Here is a 24275-nt window from a genome sequence, read left to right on the forward strand (position 1 = left end):
ATTGAAAACATGCCTATAGGGTCTACGTGTTCTGTTTGCTATCTTGTTCAGCATGACTTATATGTTATTTCGTGTAGTATGTTGCATACTAATAGAAATCATGCATATGGGGATTACACACACCTCACTCGTATATTGTTCACGCATGTTAATCCAAAGTGTTTGCCCCACTTGTTTCTATGTTACTACTGTGCACTTAGACAACATGCTTATAGGATGTGACAACATATGCTTTGTCAATCTAGATACCATGCCTATAGGACCCCAACTAATCAATTAATCAATTGCTCCTGTTACGCTGCTCCTTTAGATATCATGCCTATAGGATCTTAATCAACTAATCAACTACTTTGTTACTTCATCGACAATATGCCTATAAAGATAAAAATATATAAAATCAATTTCACTGTTAGAAACCATGCCTATATGACACTGTCATTTGCCTAAGAAGCATGCCTATAAAATCAACACTGGTAATTCGGATCGTTTCACTGCCTCATTGCTCAAACAATTAGATATCATGCCTATAGGACTTGCGATGCTTTCAATCTGCATATGCGTTAGTCTACAATCTGCAGTACTGCTTGTATAATGCTAAAATCAGAGTCACATAAAAGCTATGTCTATAGGATTTAATGATTCAATAATGTCTTAATTCTGAAACTATCTACTGCATAACCTGAAATCTGTTTGCGTGCCTTTGTTGTTATGTGTGGAGGCTAGCTTGAGCCACTTATTGCCTTTATGTAAAGTCCTACATCTTTTAAATGCACGCCTAGATTTTATCATTTTGAGCAGCCTAAGGAAAGTCTAGAACCACCTAAATAGTAGGTCCAAATCCTAGTGGACCATAGCCATGGGACGAGTAGTGCACACATAGGATGCGATCAAGAATTGAATTAAAGTGCCTTTAAGTAACAACTTAACATAGTAATCGAGTAGCAGGAGATGATAGTCTATGCCCGCTGAATAATATGAGCAACCCCTACCCTAAAGGAGTTGCGAAGTATTATTTAAGTTGCACAGGGTGATCCTTTAGGCTAAAAAACATAGGAACCCCCTTCCCTTTATATGTTTGCTAAACGAACTTAGTCATTAAATATAGACCAATGCAGTTATACTCTCGTAATCTTTAAGATTTGTACCGATTATTCGTATAGTGTAATTCTTATGGGTTATGTTATAATAGAACCTTCAGCTTCCACGTCTTTCTTCACTTATATGATCACCTAGCTTAATTATCTAATCCACATAGTGTAAAATTCGGTTGGGAACCACAGTTGTGGATCTTGAAGAGTGCCTAACACCTTCTCTTTGAGGTAATTTGAGCCCTTACCCGATCTTTGGTGACGTAGACTAGTCAAATAGAGTTATTTGCAAATAGGTTCCCTAACGCAGCTTTAAAATTATTAGGTGATGACTCTTCTATTTTAATACCCCTTTAAAAGAGTTGTCATATGTCGAAACCCGCTTTCGAGAGAAAAAAGGGTACGACAACATGGCGACTCTGCTGGGGATATACTTAGGTTCTTACTATAACAAAATGGACTTATGTGGATTATTTTCCTTATTTTTTCTATATTTGTCTAAACTGCTATGACACGAACATCCTTTCCCTTATTTTCCTCTATTTGTCTAAATTACTATGACATGAACATCCCCCCCCTGTTTCCCTTTATTGCTATGACATGTACATCCTCTCCCCGTTTCCTTCATCTTGTCTAAGATTGCTATATCATAACCCTCCCGTCCTTATTTCCCTAATTGCTTCATTACGTTCTCACACGTTTTCATGAGTTAAACTAACTTCTCTTTTTTGTCTTTTTTTTTCTTTTCTCTTTTGTTCCTACTCCTATTCATCTTTATCATATTATTTACTGTTTTTATGCACTTTATCATGCAAATACTTGGCAACGTATTACTATTTCTGCATAAAGCATGCTCCACATCATACTCCACCCGTGCCTATTATCAACATAGCGACACTTGATGGGTGTCCGTGCTTTCCTGAAATCACCCTTTTTAAACCGGAAAGGCTTATTTGTGGTAGACTAGTCGATCAACGGTACAGTCGATGGTCCCGTGCCTTTCCCTCTCGAGTTGTCCACATGAGAGTACCAGTCTAGACCTTTCTAGAAACCATATTCCGATTTGAAATGTACATGGATCATGCTAATCCTAGTACGGATTGAGGCGTCATTGACGTAACAACCCAATTAGACAAACCTTGTCCAAAGTCTGACGAGATTTCTATAATCCCAAAAGGACACCATCATATTATGTTCATTACTTGGAGAAAACATGCCAACATGTTGATCATTATTGTGTAAGTAGTTGAATCTGGGGGGAAAGGGCTAACCTTTGTTTGTTTGCAGAAAAAGAAGCACGAAATCCCTAGGTTCGGTATGGTCCAGAATATCCCATCTTTGCTAATTGACTGGTGGAAAGACCTTGAACCCTGTGATAGAAACCATGTGAGGAGAGTACTTGGTGGCCTGCCATCTTTGCTGAACATTCGACCAAATAGGGAACTGATCGAGGCTGCTACCATGTTATGGGACGAGAAGAGAGATGTTTTTGATTTGGAAATATAGAGATGACTCCTCTCCTGGAAGAAATAGGGGGGTTTTCCAAGTTACCATGGGATAGTCGAGGACTATTGGTGCCAGAAATTCGCACTCCACGCAGTTTTCTGAAAATGTTGGGTTTTAAGAAGAATGATGCACTGCTATGTTTGAAGAAATCATACATACCTTTTGAGTTTCTCTACGAGCATTATGGGCATAGCAAATCATATCGCCTTCATCATGAGGAGATAGCCATTACTTCTTTGTGATAGGTGCACCGTCGGGTTTATATTTTCATTGTCTGCTTCTTGGGATTGTTAATCTTTCCGATGCAAGGGGGAAGGATTCATACTCGCTTAGCATGGTTGCCAGGACCTTAATGGATGGCATCGGAGGATATACGTATACTATCATCCCAATGATCTTAGCTGAGGTGTACTGTGCTCTGGATCCGCGCAAGCATGGGTTCGGGCACATTGAGGGTTGTAATTTATTGCTACAAGCTTGGCTGCTAGAACACTTTCAGAGGGGAGAGTACCGCCAGGAGCTTCTATGAAGGTCGTTGAATGACTACATAGCCAGTCATCATCCAAAGAAGATGACATTCATCCCCGACAGGTTTGCAAAGCCTGGAAATGTTGTAGGCTGGGTGCGTTTCTTCAGTAATATGACAGACGAGCAAGTACATTGGATGCTTGAATGGTTTCCTAGTAGTGGGTTCATCTTCAGATCAAAAGGAACCACTCACTTGGTACTGATCGGGCTGCGAAGCATATACCTTTCCTCTCCTATAAGGGTAATGAGGCAATCTGGAAGAAAATAAGTAATACCTCGGGTTTCCAACATGGTTCAGTATAAGGCAGATTTCAAAGGGGATGTCATCCCATTCAAGTTCGAAGCGCAACACATGTGGAATCAAAAGATCATGGTGGAAGGAGAAACTATTATGCCAGACAGGTATCACACTGGCCATATGAACTACTATCTATCATGGATGGAAGACTAGATAGCTGGGGACGTCAAACCAGGAGTCAATCTGAAGGATAGTGTTACACCCTATATTTTCGTACGTAAAAGTGCATCGTAAGCAAACTAATGTAGGACCAAAAATGAGATAATATTTGAAAGTATATAAATTAATTTAATCATGTTACCTCGGAGGTTACAAATATTGAAGATCATGAACAACAAGTACAAAGAGAGTTGGAAGGTTCAGAAGCTAAAGGAATTGAAGAAAACAATGTTTCGTCAAAAGTCGACAAGTTGGGAATATTATAACATGTACTTTTGGGGGTGAGACTAGGGTGATTAACATGATATGGAGATTATGTTATGATTTATATTAGTTGTATGATAGTCGTGTGTTATGTTTTGAAGTCAAGCGAGTTGTGGAACAAAAGTCGATGAAAGTCATCACAAGTTATGTTCATAAGTTTTACTTAAACTTTTGGTCAAATGTAACTGCAATTTTCACCCAATATACTTAGAGTTACGGGGTGTTCCACCCATAAAATTAAAGATCTATGAGTTTAATTTCTAACTCATTAAACCGTTTGTCAATACGATATTGGAGTAGAGAGATATAGGTATTTTTGCGAGACTGCGCAGGCTGCTAGGTGACAAGTAGGAGTGTCACCTACTTGCTTAAATGAGAGCCCAAAAATGGGCCATTTCGGGTCGTCCAAAGAGGCCTTTTAAAGGACTAGTTTCTTCATATATTATACTGAAAATAGGTCATGATAACAAGACATAAGCTCTGCAAAAATCCTCCCAAATATTTCCCATAAACCCTAATTGATTTTCTCTCCCTTTTAAGTTCTAATTGGAGGTAAAACTTAGAGTTTGAAGAACCAAGATAGGAGCTGAGTTATCCAAAAAAATAAGGTGATTTTACTGCTCTCTTGCATCCATTTTTTCTGCTGTAAATTCATGGTAAGTCGTTCTATACTTGTAAGAACTCACGGGACGGTGATCGGAAGCCGTGAGTTCAAGTTATTCACTTGTAGTGGACTATTTTTTTGACTGTTTTGTATTGTTGTTGGGCTGCGTATTTTAATACTATTTTGTTGGGTTTTGGAGGATTAAGGAGGTGGATAAAAACCATATAAATTTAGGGTGGTGGGCTGATCGTTCGTCGTAACATTTTCAGGTCGTTTGACACTTCTACGGTAGTCGTTTTGTGTATAAAGCGATTGGGGTGTGTTGGGCTGTTTGTAGTATTTGATGGTGTATATAAAGCTAAAAAATAATGTATATATGTTGTTATTGTTGTGTTCTTATGTTTGTGATATCTTCAATTTGGAGGAAGTAAGGAGTATAGGGGAGATGCTGCCCATTTTAATACAAAATAAGCTTGTCTTTCGTTGTGCGATAGTTTTACCTTTCGTAACTTAATGATAGTATTATTATCGTTGTTGTAGATTAAAGTGCAAAGAGGTGAGTTCAACTTGGTGATTGGAAAGATTTTGATAAAGTATGTTAAGGCTAAGCCCTTCCTTCATTTTGGCATGATCTCGTAATTACACGTGTTTGATAACGAGGCATAAAGAGAAGTTCATACTCCCGAATTTATATACACTATCCTAGTCTCATAAGTTACAGTATTCTCCCTTATCGGGACTTCATATTCAGTTTAGTTTTGTCTTTATTCAGTCAAGAGAACAGATGGTCTATATATATGCAATATTATAATATTTTCACCACCATCGAGCTATAATCGGTGGGCAGGCCCCTGTTGGGCAACCTCTGATCAAATGGTAATTTATATACTGAGCCTACTGTGGCCGAGCAGCTATGAGCGAGCCCAGAATGGACGAGATAGAGAGCCTTGTATGGCCGAGCGCCTATGAGCGAGCCTACTACGGCGGAGCAGTTACACGTTCCGAGCCTTATAGGGCCGGACATTTATTTTACTTACTATATTGAGAGAGTTGAGTCAGTATCAGCAGGTAAGTATATCTCCATATTACCTTTGACTCCCAGTTACTTTCAGTTATCATATTATCAGTTCAGTTTCAGATTTCTGTTATTTTATTACCTTACATACTAGGTACATTATTTCGTACTGACGTCCCTTTTTTGGCGGCGCTGCATTTCATGCGTGAAGGTTCAGACAGACAGACGGGTAGACCTCCTTAGTAGGTATTGCCCGAGTTCAGCCTGATCGGTAAGCTCCACGTCCTTCAGAGTTTCCGGGTCTAGAGTTTTGTGTACATCTTATGTATATCTGTATATATGTTATGGGTAGGTCGGGGTCCTGTTCCGATCACAGTACATCCATCAGTAGAGGCTTGTAGACATATCCAGTTAGTTAGTGCAGTATGTTAGGATTGTAGGCCTTGTATGTATATTTTGTTTGTTTGTCGGCTGTAGTAGTTATGATGACCTTGTCGGCCCAGCATTATATTGATGTTTAGTCAGCGTTAGTTTCCGTTCAGTTTTATATTTTGCTTCCCAAATTATCTTGCAATGTGGCCCCATGGCCAAAGTATGACATTATATGTTCAGAGTCCCTTAGTCACAAGTTGGTACGCAAGGTTAGGTGAGGCACCGGGTGCTGGTCTCGCCCCCCAGGTTCGGGGCGTGACAAACTTGGTATCAGAGCAGTTTTATCCTTGGGAGTGTAAAGCCGTGTCTAGTAGGGTCTTGTTTATAGATGTGTTGTGCACCACAGTATATAATCATGGAACTACAGGGCATTTAGGAGTTGGTTACCCTTATTTCAAATCTAAATCATGCTATAGAACTGAGTTATAAGAAATTTGAGTTAAACTAACGTGTTGGTGTTTGCATGCACAGATGACGGTGACTAGGAAGACTACGGCTAGCCAGAGGAGAGATACAGTAGCATGTGAGGGGACTAGCAGGGTACCCCCAGTAGATGGGGCCCAGTCAGAGGCCCAAGGCGAGACCCCTACTTAGCCATTACCGACTCCTCCACCACCTGAGGAGATTCCTAGGGATACCGGACATCCAATTCCCCATCCACTTCCATCAGATCAGGACTTGAGGAGTGCGGTGCATTTGTTGACATAGTTGGTAGCTACCCAGCAACAGGCTAGGGCATCAGCTAGTGCATGATCTTCTGAGGGGTCTGGGAGTTCAAGGGTCCGAGAGTTTATTGCTTTGAGTCCCCTAGAGTTCATGGGGACAGATTAGAGAGAGGACCCGCAGGATTTCATAGATCAGCTTCACAGGATCTTTCGGGTTATGCATGCCACAGAGAAAGAGGCAGTTGAGCTAGCAACTTTTCGACTCCGAGATATAGCCATCCTTTGGTACGAGGGATGGGAGAGTTCCAGGGGACGTGATGCACCTCCAGCTATTTGGGAGAATTTTTCAGATGCCTTCCTTGACTAGTACTTACCGTGGAGATCCGACAGGCTCGAGTCAATCAGTTTCTAGCCCTCAAGCAGGGCAATATGAGTGTTCGAGAGTACAATATCTGTTTTAACTCATTGGCCAAATATGCACCATCCATAGTTGCTACTGTGCGGGACAGGATTCACAGGTTTATAGCAGGGTTGGCCCCAGAGTTAGCCGAGGCATGTAACACCCCAAATTTTAAATAATATTTGCATTTTTGATTGAGCATCTTTATAATGAGGAAATATTTTTACTTCGTACTTCCTAAACGTGAAAATTACAATACATGAAAATTCCTTACTCTAGGTTGTGTTAATACTGACAAAGAAGTTCCAAGGTGTTGCTATGTGTAACACTTAATATTATTTTGATGAATTATTGTTAAATACATTATAATTAAGTTTTTGGTCTGTCACTCTTTTGTATTTATCTAAGGATATTTAGTAGTTGGGCAGCTATTTTTATTTCATATTTATCCAAAATTCTTAAAGACAACTTTGATTGACTTAGTCTTCCATAAACTCCCCATTTTCATTCTTTCAAAAAAAAAAAGAAAAAGACCCCTACCCTCTCTCCTTCTTATCACTTGAAAACTTCATAAAAACCACCATAAATTTTCACTAAACCAACCAGCAAAATTCGTTCTTGGTGAAGCTCAAGTTGCTCCTCTCTTTTGTGGTAAGTTACTAAACCCGTTTTTACACTAGACAACTATTAGTATTTTCTTCATATCTTGTTGTATAGAGCTCCGTTTTAAGTGATCTAGGACTTTCTGAAAAACTATTTTATAGATCTATAACTCTTATGAAGGAACCAAAATCTGGTTTTCCTTTATTTACCCAAATATAGGTGATGAAATACAGGGCAGGTGCTGCCCAGATTTTCTATTTTACAAACCCTCCCTGTACTACTGTTAGTAAGTTTAGCATAACGTTTTGTACAAAATTGATATGGGGGTGATTCAAGATGTTCTGAAACTTTAAGATACATTTCTACAACTATAAAAGAAGACCACACAGTCTAGTTTGTCCTTTTTCATCTTCAAATCTGAGTCACAACACGAGATAGTGATTCTGTCAAGAATTTCTGTTTCAAACATTTTGGGTAATTTTTACCAATATCATTTTTAGTTTGACATGTTAAATTACTGAACTTATATAGATATTTTATTATGTATTTAAGATATATATATCCTTATAAAATCTAAGGGGAAGTGTTTGAGGAAGTGGACGGATTTGGTTTGTCTAGGGCGTAGACGATTCGAACGTCCTCAAGTTGTGGTTGAACTATTTTGTGGTAAAACACCAAGGTTTGTGTATAAACTTTGTACACTTTTTTACTTGCTGGAATATTTTGAAATAATCTGATATTTTATTTTTCTTCTCTTCAATTAATAGCATTGTATCCGTGTTATATCAAGTATTGCAAGATATTTGCTAAATCACCCACTCGTATGGATTGTTTGATCATTTTGCATTCTTGTTGGGACTTTGTCCTTCTTGTGGCAGTGACTTTGTCACTCATATTGGCATGCCTCTTGATTTGGATCTTTTTCCATCTTGACTCTGGATTTGTAGTTCGTCTTAAATTATGGAATTTGTATGTGTTAAGTACGAACTAGGAAGCTATTTTTAATATGGTTCTTGATTCTCTTGACTGTTGGGTTTTGACCCTACTTGATTTTGGGCTTCGGTCCATCTTGATACCTGATTTTGCTTAGTGTGATGGCATGACGTACATATTGGCCGAACAATGGATATTTGACAAGCTTTCTTGGATTGATAGTATACGCTTTCTCAACTCTTGAATCTTGAACATTGTTATCGATATTTGAAAATACTTCAAGGGTTGATATTTGATACTTTTGATATATTTGTTTACTTGTTTTGAATTATATTTTATTTGAGCTACCTATGACTAAAAATGAGAATTGGAGAAGTTAATGGCTCCAAGCCCCCAAAGTTTATACGCCACTAAGCTTTATGCTTAGCGATAGTTATTTTCTATCGTAGGTAATGTACGAGATGAAATTTGAAGACGTCTTTATGAAGTAGGCTTTTTGGGAGCACTTATGGAGATCACATTTGCATATGCACCCTGATTTTTTTTATAGTTTTGGGACTTGTACATGATATATATGTCACACTTATGTATGTTATTTGGAGGCTTGGATATTAAGACCAAAATCTTGTAACTTGAATTTGGTAACTTATTTTGTTGTTTTAAGGTGTGTTAATAACTCAAGTCTTGTAATATGTTAAATTTACACTTTGTCTTATATATATGTACAAAGGAGAAGACTAGTTTTTTTTTTATACCCGATAGTTTGAAATTTATGTACAATACAAACTTGCAGTGATGTCGAAAGAAAGTATAATTTTGTTAGGAAGTTGCTTTAACGTGTTGATTATTCAAGAAGGGTTATATCACCTTATGTTGAAATTTTGACATTGTATTTCATTTTAAAAAAAATAAAATAAAAATATTGCACTTTGGACCTCATCGCATGGGCCTATTTCCGCTACTAAATTATTCTGAATATTTTTTAATTAATATCTTCTTAATGTTGTAAGTAGTAAATTAGATTTGTTTCATAAATAGCACCCTCCCAAAGGGGTTGCTACAAGTTTTGGTATCAGAGCCTAGGTTTGTGATTCTAGGATTTTTGTTGTGATCGTACCTAATATTTTTGTTATTTTCTTTCTTAAAAATGACTTGGAGATTATAAACTTTTACATACTTGTTTAATGTAATTTGATGTATTACTTGTGCATATGCGTCGTGTACATTCTATAATGCAGTGTGATCTTATCTTTTATAGGAATTTAATATGGCCTCTTCTTCGAATAGAGCTATTGAATCCGTTGATGAAAGTCAGGCCCATTATAATGCTCCACCTCACCTCCAAGAAGGAGATGAGGTACCCTTGCCTAACCTAAATCATCATCGTGTTAGTGAAAATGAAGTGGGCAATAATCCAAGAGAAATGGGTCATAGTACTCCTATTATGACTCATCTATTTCAGCAGATGGCTGAGTTCTTTCGTCACTTGGCTGGGACAATGTCAGAACCTAGTGAAATGAATTTTGAGAAGATGAGGAAAATGGGTGGAGTCGAATTTGAAGGCACTATTGATCCCACGGTAGCTGAACAATGGCTCGAGCGCATGGAGAGAGTCTTTGAAAAACTAGAGTGTACTAATGCTGCCAAATTTAAGTATGCTATCTCTCTTTTACAAAACAATGCCTATGATTGGTGGGTAAGTGTGCCAAATGCAAAAGCAAAACCTCCGGTGCTGACTTTGGATGAATTTGTGAAAGCATTTCGTGCGAAATATGTCCCTCCTGTCTACTGTGATGCAAAGAAAAAAGAGTTTCTGAATTTAAGACAAGGGAGTATGTCTATTGCAGAGTATCAAAAAAACTTTCTCATGCTTTCTCGCTATGCTGGAGGTATTATTGATGGTGAAAGAGACAAGTGCAGAAGATTTGAAGAAGGTTTGAATGGTTACATTCGAAAAACTGTGGCAATCTTGCAACTTGAGGATTTTTCCAAGCTAATTTAAGCTGCTCTTACTTGGGAAAGAATTGACAAGGAAGAAGCTAGTAGGAGAGAAAACAAGTTTAGGAAGGGTAATTCAGATTATGGCGGTCCATCCAAGAAGGGAAAGTTTGACTATTCCAAGACTGAAAGTGCACAGAAGTCATCATATCATAAGCAGAATAAGCCAAATTTCTCTACTGCTAGTACTCCAAGTTATGGCCAAGGCAAAACTTATACACCTACTTGTGCACAGTGCAGAAAGAATCACTATAGTGTCTAAAGAAGAGCTTCTAGTGCTTGTTTTAATTGTGGAAGTATGGATCATAAAGTGAAGGATTGTCCTAATCCTAATCCTCTTTCTTATACGCATATAGAGGGATCAGTTCAAAAGCCTATCACTACTCATTCTCAAGCTAATAGAGGTGCAAGACCTAGAAATATACAAGCGGCGGGTTCAGGTGGAGCTAATCAGGCTAGTGGGTCGAGATCTACTGCACTAGTCTATGCTATGAGACAGAAAAATGACCAAGATGGCCCGGACGTGGTTGTTGGTAAATTTCACTTATTTGGCATATCTGTTGTTACATTATTTGATCCTCGATCTTCGCACTCTTATGTTTGCTCATCACTTGCATTTCCTGATACTGTTAAATCTGTAAGACTTGACTTTGATGTGTTGGTCACGAGTCCATTAGGTCATCAAGCTATTGTTAATAGGATTTACCGAGATTGTCCATTCATGATTCAAAATCTGGTCTTCCCTGCAGACTTGCTTGAAATGCCCTTCCAAGACTATAATGTTATTGTTGGTATGGATTGGCTCCATAGGCACCATGCATTAGTTGATTTTAGGTTGAAGCAAGTGACTTTTAGAACTCCTACATACTCACACATAGTAGTTCAAGGAGAAAGATCATTAAAAGCTAATATTATTTCTGCGGTCTTGGCAAGGAAGATGATTTGTCAAGGTTGTGATGCCTATCTTGCTCATATAGTCGATACACGATTGGGGAGTCCAAGTCTGAAGGACATACCGACCGTGTGCGACTTTCCTGTTGTATTTCCTGATGATCTTCCTGGATTGCCTCCAGAAAAGGGAGATTGAATTTCCTATAGAGCTTGTCCCTGGAACTACTCATATTTCTATCGCTCCTTATAGAATGGCTCCAGCTGAATTAAAAGAGTTGAAGGCTCAATTGCAAGAACTTCTTGAGAAAGGTTTTATCCGTCCCAGTATTTCGCCTTGGGGAGCTCCTATTTTATTTGTGAAAAAGAAAGATGGCACTCTTAGGCTTTGCATTGATTACCGGCAGCTGAACAAAGTAACAATCAAGAACAAATATCCACTACCTATAATAGATGACTTGTTTAACCAACTGAAGGGTGCCAGCTTGTTCTCAAAAATTGACTTGAGGTCTGAATATTATCAATTGCACGTGAGGGAGCAAGATGTTCCTAAAACTGCTTTTAGGACCACGTATGGACATTATGAATTTTTGGTAATGCTATTTGGTTTGACAAATGCTCCTGCTGCATTTATGGATCTTATGAACCGTGTATTCAAGCCTTATCTTGATCAATTTGTGGTGGTGTTTATTGATGACATTTTAGTCTATTCCAAGAATAGAGAAGATCATGATAAGCATCTCCGGATTGTCATGAAAATTATGAAAGAGAGTCAACTCTACGTGAAGCTTTCCAAATGTGAATTTTGGCTGAGTGAAGTGGCATTTTTGGGGCATATTGTATCAGTTGAAGGTGTGAAGGTTGATCCTAGTAAGATTCAAGCTATTGTTGATTGGAAACCTCCTAAAACTCCAACTGAGATCAGAAGTTTCTTGGGTTTAGCAGGATACTATAGGAGGTTCGTGAAGGGCTTCTCTATTATAGCTTCTCCTTTGACCAAACCTTTGGGAAAAGACACCGAATTTTTGTGGGATGACAAGTGTCAAGAGAGCTTTGAAAAGCTCAAATCCTTGTTGGCACAAGCTCTAATACTTTCTTTGCCAGCTGAATGGAAAGATTATGTGGTATACAGTGATGCATCTCACCGTGGCTTGGGTTGTGTTTTGATGCAAGAAGGGAAAGTAATTGCTTATGCCTCTCGAAAGTTGAAATCGCATGAGTTGAATTATCCCACTCACGATCTTGAACCTGCTGCCATTATTTTTGCCTTAAAAATTTGGAGGCATTACTTGTACAGGGAGAAATGTCACATATTTACTGATCACAAGAGTTTGAAGTACTTGGGTACACAAAAAGAGTTAAACTTGAGACAACGTAGATGGCTTGAACTCATCAAAGATTATGATTGCACGATTGATTATCATCTTGGTAAATCTAATGTGGTTGCAGATGCATTGAGTCGCAATTCCCTTGCAAGTTTAACTCTAAGTCCTTTGCCCTTGCTTCTTGAATTAAGAGCCATGAATGTTTGTCTTTCATTTAATTCTAGTGGTTCTATCATTGCTAATTTGCAAGTCAAGCCAGTCTTACTTGAGCAGGTCCAAGAAGCGCAGAAGTTAGATGAGAAGTTTGTGAAACGGGTTGAAGAAGTCCAGAATGGAAGAGAATCAGATTTTACATTGAAAAAAGATGATACCTTATTTTATAAAAATAGGTTGTATGTTCCTAATGATGATGAATTGAGGAAGCATATCTTGATTGAAACACATAATTCACCTTATGCAATGCATCCTGGAGGTACTAAAATGTATCGGACCATCAAGGAGTACTACTGGTGGAGTGGTATGAAGAATGATATTACAAAGTTCATTTCCAAATGCTTGGTATGTCAACAAATAAAAGTTGAACATCAAGTCCTAGCTGGTCTACTGCAACCCTTGTCAATACCTGAGTGGAAATGGGAAAGGATAAGGATGGACTTTATCTCTGGACTTCCACGCACTCAAAGGAATCATGATGCATTTTGGGTCATTGTAGATAGACTAACTAAAAGTGCTCATTTCTTGGCAATCAGAATGGACTACTCATTGGAATGTTTGGCAGAATTATACATTAGTGAGATTATGAGGCTGCATGGAATCCCTGTTTCTATTGTGTCTGATAGAGATCCAAGGTTTACATCCAGATTTTGGTCTAGCTTGCAAGAAGCTTTGGGTTCTAGGTTGAATTTTAGTACCGCTTTCCATCCACAAACAGACGGCCAGTCTGAGAGGGTAATACAAATCTTGGAGGATATGCTTCGAGCCTGCATTATTGAGTTTGAGGGTAGTTGGGACAAACACTTAGCCCTGATAGAATTTGCTTACAATAATATCTACCAATCAAGTATAGGCATGCCTCCTTATGAAGCTTTGTATGGGAGAAAATGCAGAACGCCTCTTTGTTGGAACGAGGTTGGTGAAAGAAAATTTGTGGGTCCTGAGATTGTTCAACAAACTGAAGATAAGGAAAAAATCATCAAGGATCGCTTAAAAATTGCCTCAGACAGACAAAAGTCTTATGTTGATCTTAAGAGGCGTGAAATTGAGTATAAAGCGGGTGATAAGGTATTTTTAAAGGTTTCTCCATGGAAGAAAATTATGAGATTTGGCCAAAAAGTTAAATTTAGTCCACGATTTATTGGACCTTATGAAGTGCTTGAGAGAGTTGGCTCAGTTGCTTATAAACTAGCTCTTCCACCAGAGTTAGACAAGATCCACAACGTCTTCCATGTTTCTATGCTTAGAAGATACCGCTCAGATCCATCTCATGTTCTTCCTATTGAATCTATAGAGGTCAATCCTGATTTAACATATGGAGAAGAACCAATCCAAATCTTAGCGCGTGAGTTAAAAGAGCTTAGAAACAAGAGCATCTCCTTAGTGAAAGTTCTTTGGAAAAATCATTCTGGCGAAGAAGCTACCTGGGAGCGAGAAGAGGATATGCGAATTCAATATCCACATTTATTTAGGGACTAGTACCAGGTAAATTTCGGGATGAATTTTATTTAAGGGGGAGAGAGTTGTAACGCCCCAAATTTTTACTAATATTTGTATTTTCGATTGAGCATCTTTATAATGAGGAAATATTTTTACTTCGCATTTCCTAAACGTGAAATTTACAATACATGAAAATTCCTTACTCTAGGTTGTGTTAATATTGACAAAGAAGTTCCATGGTGTTGCTATGCGTAACACTTAATATTATTTTGATGAATTATTGTTAAATACATTATAATTAAATTTTTGGGTTGTCACTCTTTTGTATTTATCTAAGGATATTTAGTAGTGGGGCAGCCATTTTTATTTCATATTTATCCAAAATTCTTAAAGACAACTTTCATTGACTTAGTTTTCCATAAACTCCCCATTTTTATTCTTTCAAGAAAAAAAAAGACCCCTACCCTCTCTCCTTATTATCACCTGAAAATTTCTTGGAAACCACCATAAATTTTCACTAAACCAACCAGCAAAATTAGTTCTTGGTGAAGCTCAAGTGTCTCCTCTCTTTTGTGGTAAGTTACTAAACCCGTTTTTATACTAGACAACTATTAGTGTTTTCTTCATATCCTGTTGTATAGAACTCCGTTTTAAGTGATCTAGGACTTTCTGAAAAACTATTTCATAGATCTATAACTCTTATGAAGGAACCAAAATCTGGTTTATCTTTATTTACCCGAATATAGGTGATGAAGTACAGGGCAGGTGCTGCCCAGATTTTCTATTTCACAAACCCTCCTTGTACTACTGTTAGTAAGTTTAGCATAACGTTTTGTACAAAATTGATATGGGGGTGATTCAAGATGTTCTGAAACTTTAAGATACATTTATACAACTATAAAAGAAGACCACACAGTCTAGTTTGTCCTTTTTCATCTTCAAATCTGAGTCACAACACGAGACAGTGATATTGTCCAGAATTTCTGTTTCAAACATTTTGGGTAATTTTTACCAATATCATTTTTAGTTTGACATGTTAAATCACTGAACTTATATAGATATTTTATTATGTATTTAAGGTATATATATCCTTATAAAAGCTAAGGGGAAGTGTTTGAGGAAGTGGACGGATTTGGTTTGTCTAGGGCGTAGACGATTCGAACGTCCTCAAGTTGTGATTGAAATATTTTGTGGTAAAACACCAAGGTTTGTGTATAAACTTTGTACTCTTTTTACTTGCTGGAATATTTTAAAATAACCTGATGTTTTATTTTTTTTCTCTTCAATTAATAGCATTGTATTCGTGTTATATCAGGTATTGCAAGATATTTGCTAAATCGCCCACTCGTACGGATTGTTTGATCATTTTGCATTCTTGTTGGGACTTTGTCCTTCTTGTGGCAGTGACTTTGTCACTCATCTTGGCATGCCTCTTGATTTGGATCTTTTGCCATCTTGACTCTGGATTTGTAGTTCGTCTTAAATTATGGAACTTGTCTGTGTTAAGTACGAACTAGGAAGCCATTTTTAAGATGGTTCTTGATTCTCTTGACTGTTGGGTTTTGACCCTACTTGATTTTGGGCTTCGGTCCATCTTGATATCTGATTTTGCTTAGTGTGATGGCATGACGTACATATTGGCCGAAAAATGGATATTTGACAAGCTTTCTTGGATTGATAGTATACGCTTTCTCAACTCTTGAATCTTGAACATTGTTATCGATATTTGGAAATACTTTAAGGGTTGATATTTGATACTTTTGATATATTTATTTACTTGTTTTAAATTATATTTTATTTGAGCTACCTATGACTAAAAATGAGAATTGGAGAAGTTAATGGCTCCAAGCCCCCAAATTTTATACGCCACTAAGCTTTATGCTTAGCAATTGTTGTTTTCTATCGTAGGTAATGTACGAGATGAAATTTGAAGACGGATTTATGAAGTAGGCTTTTTGGGAGCACGTATGGAGATGACATTTGCATATGCACTATGGTTTTGTATAGTTTTGGGACTTGTACATGATATATATGTCACACTTATGTATGTTATTTGGAGGCTTGGATATTAAGACCAAAATCTTGTAACTTGAATTTGGTAAATTATTTTGTTGTTTTAAGGTGTGTTAATAACTCAAGTCTTGTAATATGTTAAATTTACGCTTTGTCTTATATATATGTACAAAGGAGAAAACTAGTTTTCCTTTTTAGACCCGATAGTTTGAAATTTATGTACAATACAAACTTGCAGTGATGTCGAAAGAAAGTATAATTTTGTTAGGAAGTTGCTTTAACGTGTTGATTATTCAAGAAGGGTTATATCACCTTATGTTGAAATTTTGACATTGTATTTCATTTTTTAAAAAATAAAATAAAAATTATGAAGAGTATTTTCGAAAATAAAAATATTGCACTTTGGACCTCATCGCATGGGCCTATTTCCGCTACTAAATTATTCTGCATATTTTTTAATTAATATCTTCTTAATGTTGTAAGTAGTAAATTAGATTTGTTTCATAAGTAGCACCCTCCCAAAGGGGTTGCTACAAGGCATGTGCCACCGCTGCATTGCAGGATAGTATGGATATCTCCCGGATTCAGGCATTCGTCCAGAATATAGAAAGGGGTAGGCATCAGCAGCAGGGTACAGAGAGGGCTGAGCAAGGGCAACATAAGAGGAAAAGATTTCCTAGGTCTCAGGAGCAATCTCAGGGTAGTTATAGGCCCCAGTACTCCGGATGGCCACCTAGGCCTCCGCCACCTCAGTTATAGGGTTACAGGTATGGCCGCTATACTCAGTCAGGACCAGGTGAGAGCTCATGGGAGTCGGGTTTGCAGCGACATCGAGGTTCTGCACAGACATGGTCATTTACGCCACGGTGAGACATCTGTAGTAGAGTACACTTGGGCTAATGCCGAGCCGGTTCTGATGCTTATTATATTTGTGGTCGTCCGGGGCATATGATGCGAGATTGCCCAAATAGAGATTCTGGGGGAATGGCACAACCATCAAGTTCGGCAATAGGATCATCTATGCCTGTGCATCTTTCAGGGCGCGAGTCTCAGTCTTCGGCTGGTAGAGGTCGAGGCAGAGGTTACAGTTCAGGTGGTAATCATAACCGTACCTATGCTTTTGCGGGTCGACAGGACCAGGAGTTTTCACCAAACGTTGTGACAGGTATATTGACTATTTGCTCTCATGATGCTTATGCCTTGATAAACTCAGGATCTACTTTATCTTATATTACCCCATTTGTCGCGGGGAAGTTTGGTATAGTGCCTGAAATACTAAGTGATCCTTTTGCGGTATCTACACCGGTCGAAGAATCGATTATTACTAGACGGGTTTACCGAGGTTGTATGGTGACAGTTTGTAGTCATCAGACCTCAGCTAACCTGGTTGAGCTAGAGATGATGAATTTTGATGCTATCATGGGCTGGTTGGCAGCTTGTTATACCACGGTTGATTGCTGAGCAAAGGCAGCCAGGTTTTATTTTCTGGGTGAGCCCATCCTTGAATGGGTAGGTAATACAGCGACACCCAGAGGTAGGTTTATTTCCTATCTGAAGGCGAGAAAAATGATCGCAAAAAGGTATATTTATCATATTGTACGAATTAGAGATGCAGACGCTGAGATACCTACACTTCAGTGTATTCCCATAGTCAAAGAGTACGCAGATGTGTTTCCAGATGATCTTCCAGGTATTCCTCCAGAGTGAGAGATTGATTTTAGCATCGATTTGCTTCCAGGAACTCAACTAATATCCGTCCCTCCGTATAGAATGGCACCTGCCGAATTGAAGGAGTTGAAGGAGCGGTTAAAAGATTTGCTGGAGAAAGATTCCATCAGGCCCAGTACCTCACCTTGGGGTGCACCGGTACTATATGTGCGTAAGAAAGACGGCTCGCTGAGGATGTGTATCGATTATGGGCAGCTGAACAAGGTAACCATTAAGAATAAGTATCCACTTCAAAGGATCGATGACTTGTTTGATCAGTTGCAAGGGGCTAGATGCTTTTCAAAGATAGATTTGAGGTCTGGGTACCACCAGGTCAGAGTTCGGGAAAAGGATATTCTAAAGACAGCCTTCAGGACCTGATATGGCCACTTCGAGTTCCTTTTCATGTCCTTCGGGTTGACGAACACACCTACCATATTTATGGACTTGATGAATAGCCTACTCCGGCCATTTTTAGATCTATTCGTGATAGTATTTATTGATGATATTCTGGTTTATTCCCGTTCAGAGGATGATCATACGGACCACCTGCGAGCGGTACTCCAAACCCTCCGTGATCATAAGTTGTATGCTAAGTTTTCTAAATGTGAGTTCTGGTTGAAGTCTGTAGCATTCTTGGGGCATATTGTATCAGATGAAGGTATAAAGGTAGACACTCAGAATATTGAGGCCTTAAAATCTTGGCCTAGACCTACCACTCTGACAGAGGTTCGTAGCTTTTTAGTATTAACAGGATACTACCGGAGGTTCGTAGAGGGGTTTTCTTCCCTTTCGGCACCATTGACGAAGTTGACACAGAAAGCAATTAAATTTCAATGAACGGAGGCTTGCGAGCGGAGTTTCCAAGAGCTTAAGAACAGGTTGACCTCAGCGCCAATTCTAACACTTCCAAAGGGTCCAGAGGGTTATGCCGTGTATTGTGATACCTCATGTTCCGGGTTACGATGTGTCCTGATGCAACATGGGAAGGTAATTGCGTATGCTTCAAGGCAGTTGAGGAAGCACGCGAGGAATTATCCAACCCACGACCTCGCGTTAGCTACGGTTATCCATGCACTTAAGATATGGCGGTATTATTTATATGGTGTTCATGTTGATGTATTTACAGATCATAAAAGCCTACAATATATCTTCAAGCAGAAAGAGTTGAATTTGCGACAGAGGCGATGGCTTGAGTTATTGAAAGATTACGATGTTAATATTCTCTACCATTCAGGGAAAGCTAATGTTGTAGAAGATGCCTTAAGTCGCCGGTCTATGGGTAGCTTAGCACATGTAGAGGCCGAGGAAAGATAATTACCTAGAGAGATTCATCAATTAGCTTGTTTGGGGGTGCAGTTAGTAGATTCTGACGATGGTGGAGTTGTACTCCAAAACACTGCAAAATCATCTCTCATAGCTGAAGTCAAAGAAAGGCAGTACGAGGACCCAGAGTTTGTCTAGTTAAGAGAGCGAGTTTCGTAGAAGAAGAAGCCATTGTTAGAGCTCAAGGGAGATGGGGTTATCAGATACAGGGGTCGTCTGTGTATTCCAGATGTAGCAGGGCTACGAGAAAGGATTATGTTAGAGGCATATTATTCATGGTACTCCATCCATCCTGGGTCAACGAAGATGTATCATGACATTAAGGATGTGTACTGATGGAACGATATAAAGAAGAACATTGTTGAGTTTATCGCCCAATGTCCTAATTGCCAGTAAGTGAAGGTATAGCACCCGAAGCCCGGAGGGCTAATGCAGACTATAGAGATCCCGACATGGAAATGGGAGCCGACAAACATAGATTTTATCACGGGTTTACCTCGTTCTAATCGTAAGTTCGATTCCATATGGGTGATAGTCGATAGGCTCACGAAATTAGCTCATTTCCTACCGGTCAGATCTACATATACACCAGAAGATTATGCAAAGTTATATATTAAAGAGATAGTGCGGCTACACGGAGTACCAGTTTCTATTATATCTGACCGTGGGGCTCAGTTTACAGCACATTTTTGGAGGTCATTTCAGAGAGGTCTAAGGACTCAGGTGAATCTCAGCACAACTTTTCATCCACAGACTGATGGACAAGCCGAGTGCACAATTCAGACTCTCGAGGATATGTTACGAGAATGTGTGTTGGATTTTAAAAGAAGTTGGGATGAACATCTACCTCTTATCGAGTTTGCATATAATAACAATTACCACTCCAGTATCCAAATGACTCCGTACGAGGCTTTTTATGGGCGTTAGTGCAGATCTCCTATAGGGTGGTTTGATGTTGGAGAATCTGGGTTACATGGGTCAGACTTGGTTCAGCAGGCCACAGAGAAAGTAAAGCTTATCCGGGAGCGACTGTTGACAGCTCGGAGTTGTCAGAAGTCATATTCTGACATGCGTCAATGAGACTTAGAGTTTAGGGTTAATGACCGAGTATTCTTAAAGGTATCACCTACGAAGGGAGTGATGAGGTTTGGCAAGAAAGGCAAGCTTAGCCCACGGTATATTGGGCCTTATAGGATCATTCGGAGAGTGGGCCAAGTAGCTTATGAGTTAGAGTTTCCCTCAGAATTGGAGTCTGTCCATCCGGTTTTTCACGTATCTATGCTACAGAAGTGCATTGGCGATCCTACCCGAGTGGTGCCCATGGATGATGTACAGATTACAGAGGACTTGTCATACGAGAAATTTCCAGTTGCCATCCTAGACCAACAAATCCGCAAGCTACGAAATAAGGAGGTAGCCTCCGTGAAGGTTTTATGGAGGAGCAAGAATGTAGAAGAGATGACGTGGGAATCGGAGGAAGAAATGAAGTCTAAATAATCCCACCTATTTCAAACTGTAGATATGGATCAAGATGGGATACTACAACACATCTCTATTCAGGCTAGCAGGTCATCAGGTAAGCTTTTATTTTTTACTTTCAGTATTTATGATTTACGGTTGGTGAGGCAAAGTGTTGCTATTTATAAATATTGGCCATGTGTGGCATGCATAGTATGTTTTCTAGCTGCGTGCAGGTTGGTTTTAGTCTAATGTACAGAGGAGACTCTGGCAAAATTTTTCAAAGTCTCTAAGACTAAACATTCGAGAACGAATGTTCCCATGGAGGGAATGATGTTACACACCTATATTTTCGTACGTAAAAGTGCGTCGTAAGCAAACTAATGTAGGACAAAAAATGAGATAATATTTGAAAGTATATAAATTAAGTTAATCACATTACCTCAGAGGTTACAAATATTGAAGATCATGAAAAACAAGTATAAAGAGAGTTGGAAGGTTTAGAAGCTAACAGAATTCAAGAAAATATTGTTTCGTCGAAAGTCGACAAGTTGGGAATGTTATAATATATACTTTTGGGTTGAGACTAGGGTGCTTAACATGATAAGGATATTATGTTATGATTTATAGTAGTCGTATGACAGCCGTATGTTATGTTTTGAAGTCAAGCGAGTTGTGGAATAAAAGTCGATGAAAATCATCACAAGTTACGTTCCTAAGTTTTACTGAAACTTTTAGTCAAATGTAACTGAGATTTTCTCCCAACCTACTTAGAGTTACGGGGTGTTCCACCCTTAAAATGGAATATCTATGAGTCTACTTTCTAATGCATTAAACCATTTGTCAATACAACATCGGAGTAGAGAGATATGGATGATTTTACGAGACTGCGTAGGCTGCTAGGTGACAAGTAGGTGTATCACCTACTTGCTTAAATGAGAGCCCAAAAATGGGCCATTTCGGGTTGTACAAAGAGGCCTTTTAAAGGACTATTTTATTCATATATTAGACTGAAAATAAGGCATAATAACCAGACATAATCTCTGCAAAAACCTACCAAAACTTTCCCACAAACCCTAATTGATTTTCTCTCCCTTTCAAGTTCTAATTGGAGGTAAAACTTAGAGTTTGAAGAAGAAAGATAGGAGCTGGGTTATTCAATAAATAAGGTGAGTTTACTGCTATATTTCATCCATTGTTTCTGCTGCAAATTCATGGGAAGTTGTTCTATACTTGTAAGAACTCACGAGACAGTGATCGAAAGCAGTGAGTTCGAGTTATTCACTTGTAGCGGACTGTTTTGTGGACTATTTTGTGTTGCTGTTGGGCTGTGTATTTTACTACTGTTTCGTGGGGTTTTGGAGGAGGAAGGGGTGGAGAAACACCATATAAATGTAGGGTGGTGGGCTGGTCGTTCGTCGTAACATTTTTGGGTCATTTGACACTACTACGGTGGTCGTTTTGTGTATGAAGAGATTGGGGTGTGTTGGGCTGTTTTGTAGTTTTTGATGGTGTATATAAGGCTGAAAAATAATGTATATATGTTGTTATTGTTGTGTTCTTTTATTGTTGGTGTTATCTTGAATTTGGAGGAAGTAAGGATTATTGGGGGAGATGCTACCCGTTTTAATACTATTGTCGTTCGTTGTGCGATAGTTGTACCTTTCGTAACTTAATGATAGTTTTATTATCGTTGTTTTAGATTAAGGTGCGAAGAGGTGACTTCAACTTGGTGATTGGAAAGATTGTGATAAGGTATATTAAGGCTAAGCCCTTCCTTCATTTTGGCATGATCTCGTAATTACATGTGTTTGATAACGAGGCATAAAGAGAAGTTCATACTCCCGAATTTATATACACTATCCTAGTCTCATAAGTTACAGTATTCTCCCTTATCGGGACTTCATATTCAGTTTAGTTTTGTCTTTATTCAGTCAAGAGAGCAGAGGGTCTATATATATATATATATATATATATATATATATATATAGAGAGTCTATATATACAGTATTACAGTAATTTCATTACCATCGAGCTATAATGATGGGCAGGCCCCTATTGGGCAACCTCTGATCAGATGGTAAGTTATATACTGAGCCTACTGTGGCCGAGCGCCTATGAGCGAGCCCAGAATGGCTGAGATACAGAGCCTAGTATGGCTGAGCGCCTATGAGCGAGCCTACTACGGCGAAGCAGTTACACGTTCCGAGCCTTATAGGGCCGGACATTTATTTTACTTACTATATTAAGAGAGTTGAGTCGGTATCAGCAGGTAAGTATATCTCCAGATCATCTTTGACTCCCAGTTACTTTCAGTTATCATATTATCAGTTCAGTTTCAGCTTTCAGTTATTTTATTGCCTTACATACTCTGTACATTATTTCATACTGACGTCCCTTTTCTGAGGGCACTGCATTTTATGCGTGCAGGTTCAGACAGACAGACGGGTAGACCTCCTTAGTAGGTATTGCCCAAGTTCAGCCTGATAGGTAAGCTCCACGTCCTTCAGAGTTGCCGGGTCTAGAATTTTGTGTACATCTTATGTATATCTGTATATATGTTATGGGTAGGTCGGGGCCTTGATCCGATCATAGTACATCCATCAGTAGAGGCTTGTTGACATATACTGTCAGTTAGTGCAGTATGTTGGGTTTGTAGGCCTTGTATGTATATTTTGTTGGTTTGTCGGCTGTAGTAGTTATGACGGCCTTGTCGGCCCAGCGTTATATTGATGTTTAGTTAGCGTTAGTTTCCGTTCAGTTTTATATTTTGCTTCGTGAATTGTCTTGCAATGTGGCCCCATGGCCAAAGTATGATATTATATGTTCAGAGTCCCTTAGTCGCAAGTTGGTACGCAAGGTTAGGTGAGGCACCAGGTGCCGGTCTTGCCCCCCAGGTTCGGAACATGGAGGCGATAAGAGAATGGAAAGATATTGCCCCTAAGTCGACAGAGAGGTTAGAATATCTAGAGCAAGGATTGATGGAACTAGAAGGGAAGATGATAAAGAGACTTTGGGATTGTCAAGGCATGTACGGCGATGAAGGAGGGAAGCTGGCAAAGGCTTATTTACTACTGGACCTGCGCGATCTGGGAAACATGATTGAGGGGGTGAATAGAGCCAAGCATGGAGAAGGTCTTTCATGGATCAAGTATATTAGGAGATGATATTCTTTACTACTTTCTAGCTTAGAATAGATTTCGATGTAATAAGGCTTAATGCCATTAGTGACTTTATTATTATTATTATTGTCGGTTTAGAGAAAGATTGTTTCGGCTTATTTTCACACTAATGAAATAAAGCAAACGTTAGCATAAAGTTTCTCCAAAACTATGTGTCGCTTAGGCCAACCTCAGGCATGATGAGGTCCCCAAAATTAGGATGCGAATTATTGCATGACCTTATGTGATAC

The 24275-nt window shown here is 38.8% G+C and overlaps 1 protein-coding gene across 1 annotated transcript; it reads left to right on the forward strand.

Moving 5' to 3' along the window:
• The first annotated feature begins 10791 nt into the window (after window positions 1-10791).
• LOC142180029 (uncharacterized) lies at window positions 10792-11580 on the forward strand. Its single transcript, XM_075250946.1, has one exon. It carries the CDS (start codon window positions 10792-10794, stop codon window positions 11578-11580), a length of 789 nt encoding a protein of 262 aa, XP_075107047.1.
• Window positions 11581-24275: the final 12695 nt, after the last annotated feature.

Source organism: Nicotiana tabacum, chromosome 4 (genome assembly GCF_000715075.1).
Source record: "Nicotiana tabacum cultivar K326 chromosome 4, ASM71507v2, whole genome shotgun sequence".
NCBI classification, from domain to species: domain Eukaryota; kingdom Viridiplantae; phylum Streptophyta; class Magnoliopsida; order Solanales; family Solanaceae; genus Nicotiana; species Nicotiana tabacum.

Excerpts from the sequence above, each read along its gene's own strand:
- LOC142180029 (XM_075250946.1), top strand. The coding sequence starts at position 10,792 with ATGGATCATAAAGTGAAGGATTGTCCTAATCCTAATCCTCTTTCTTAT.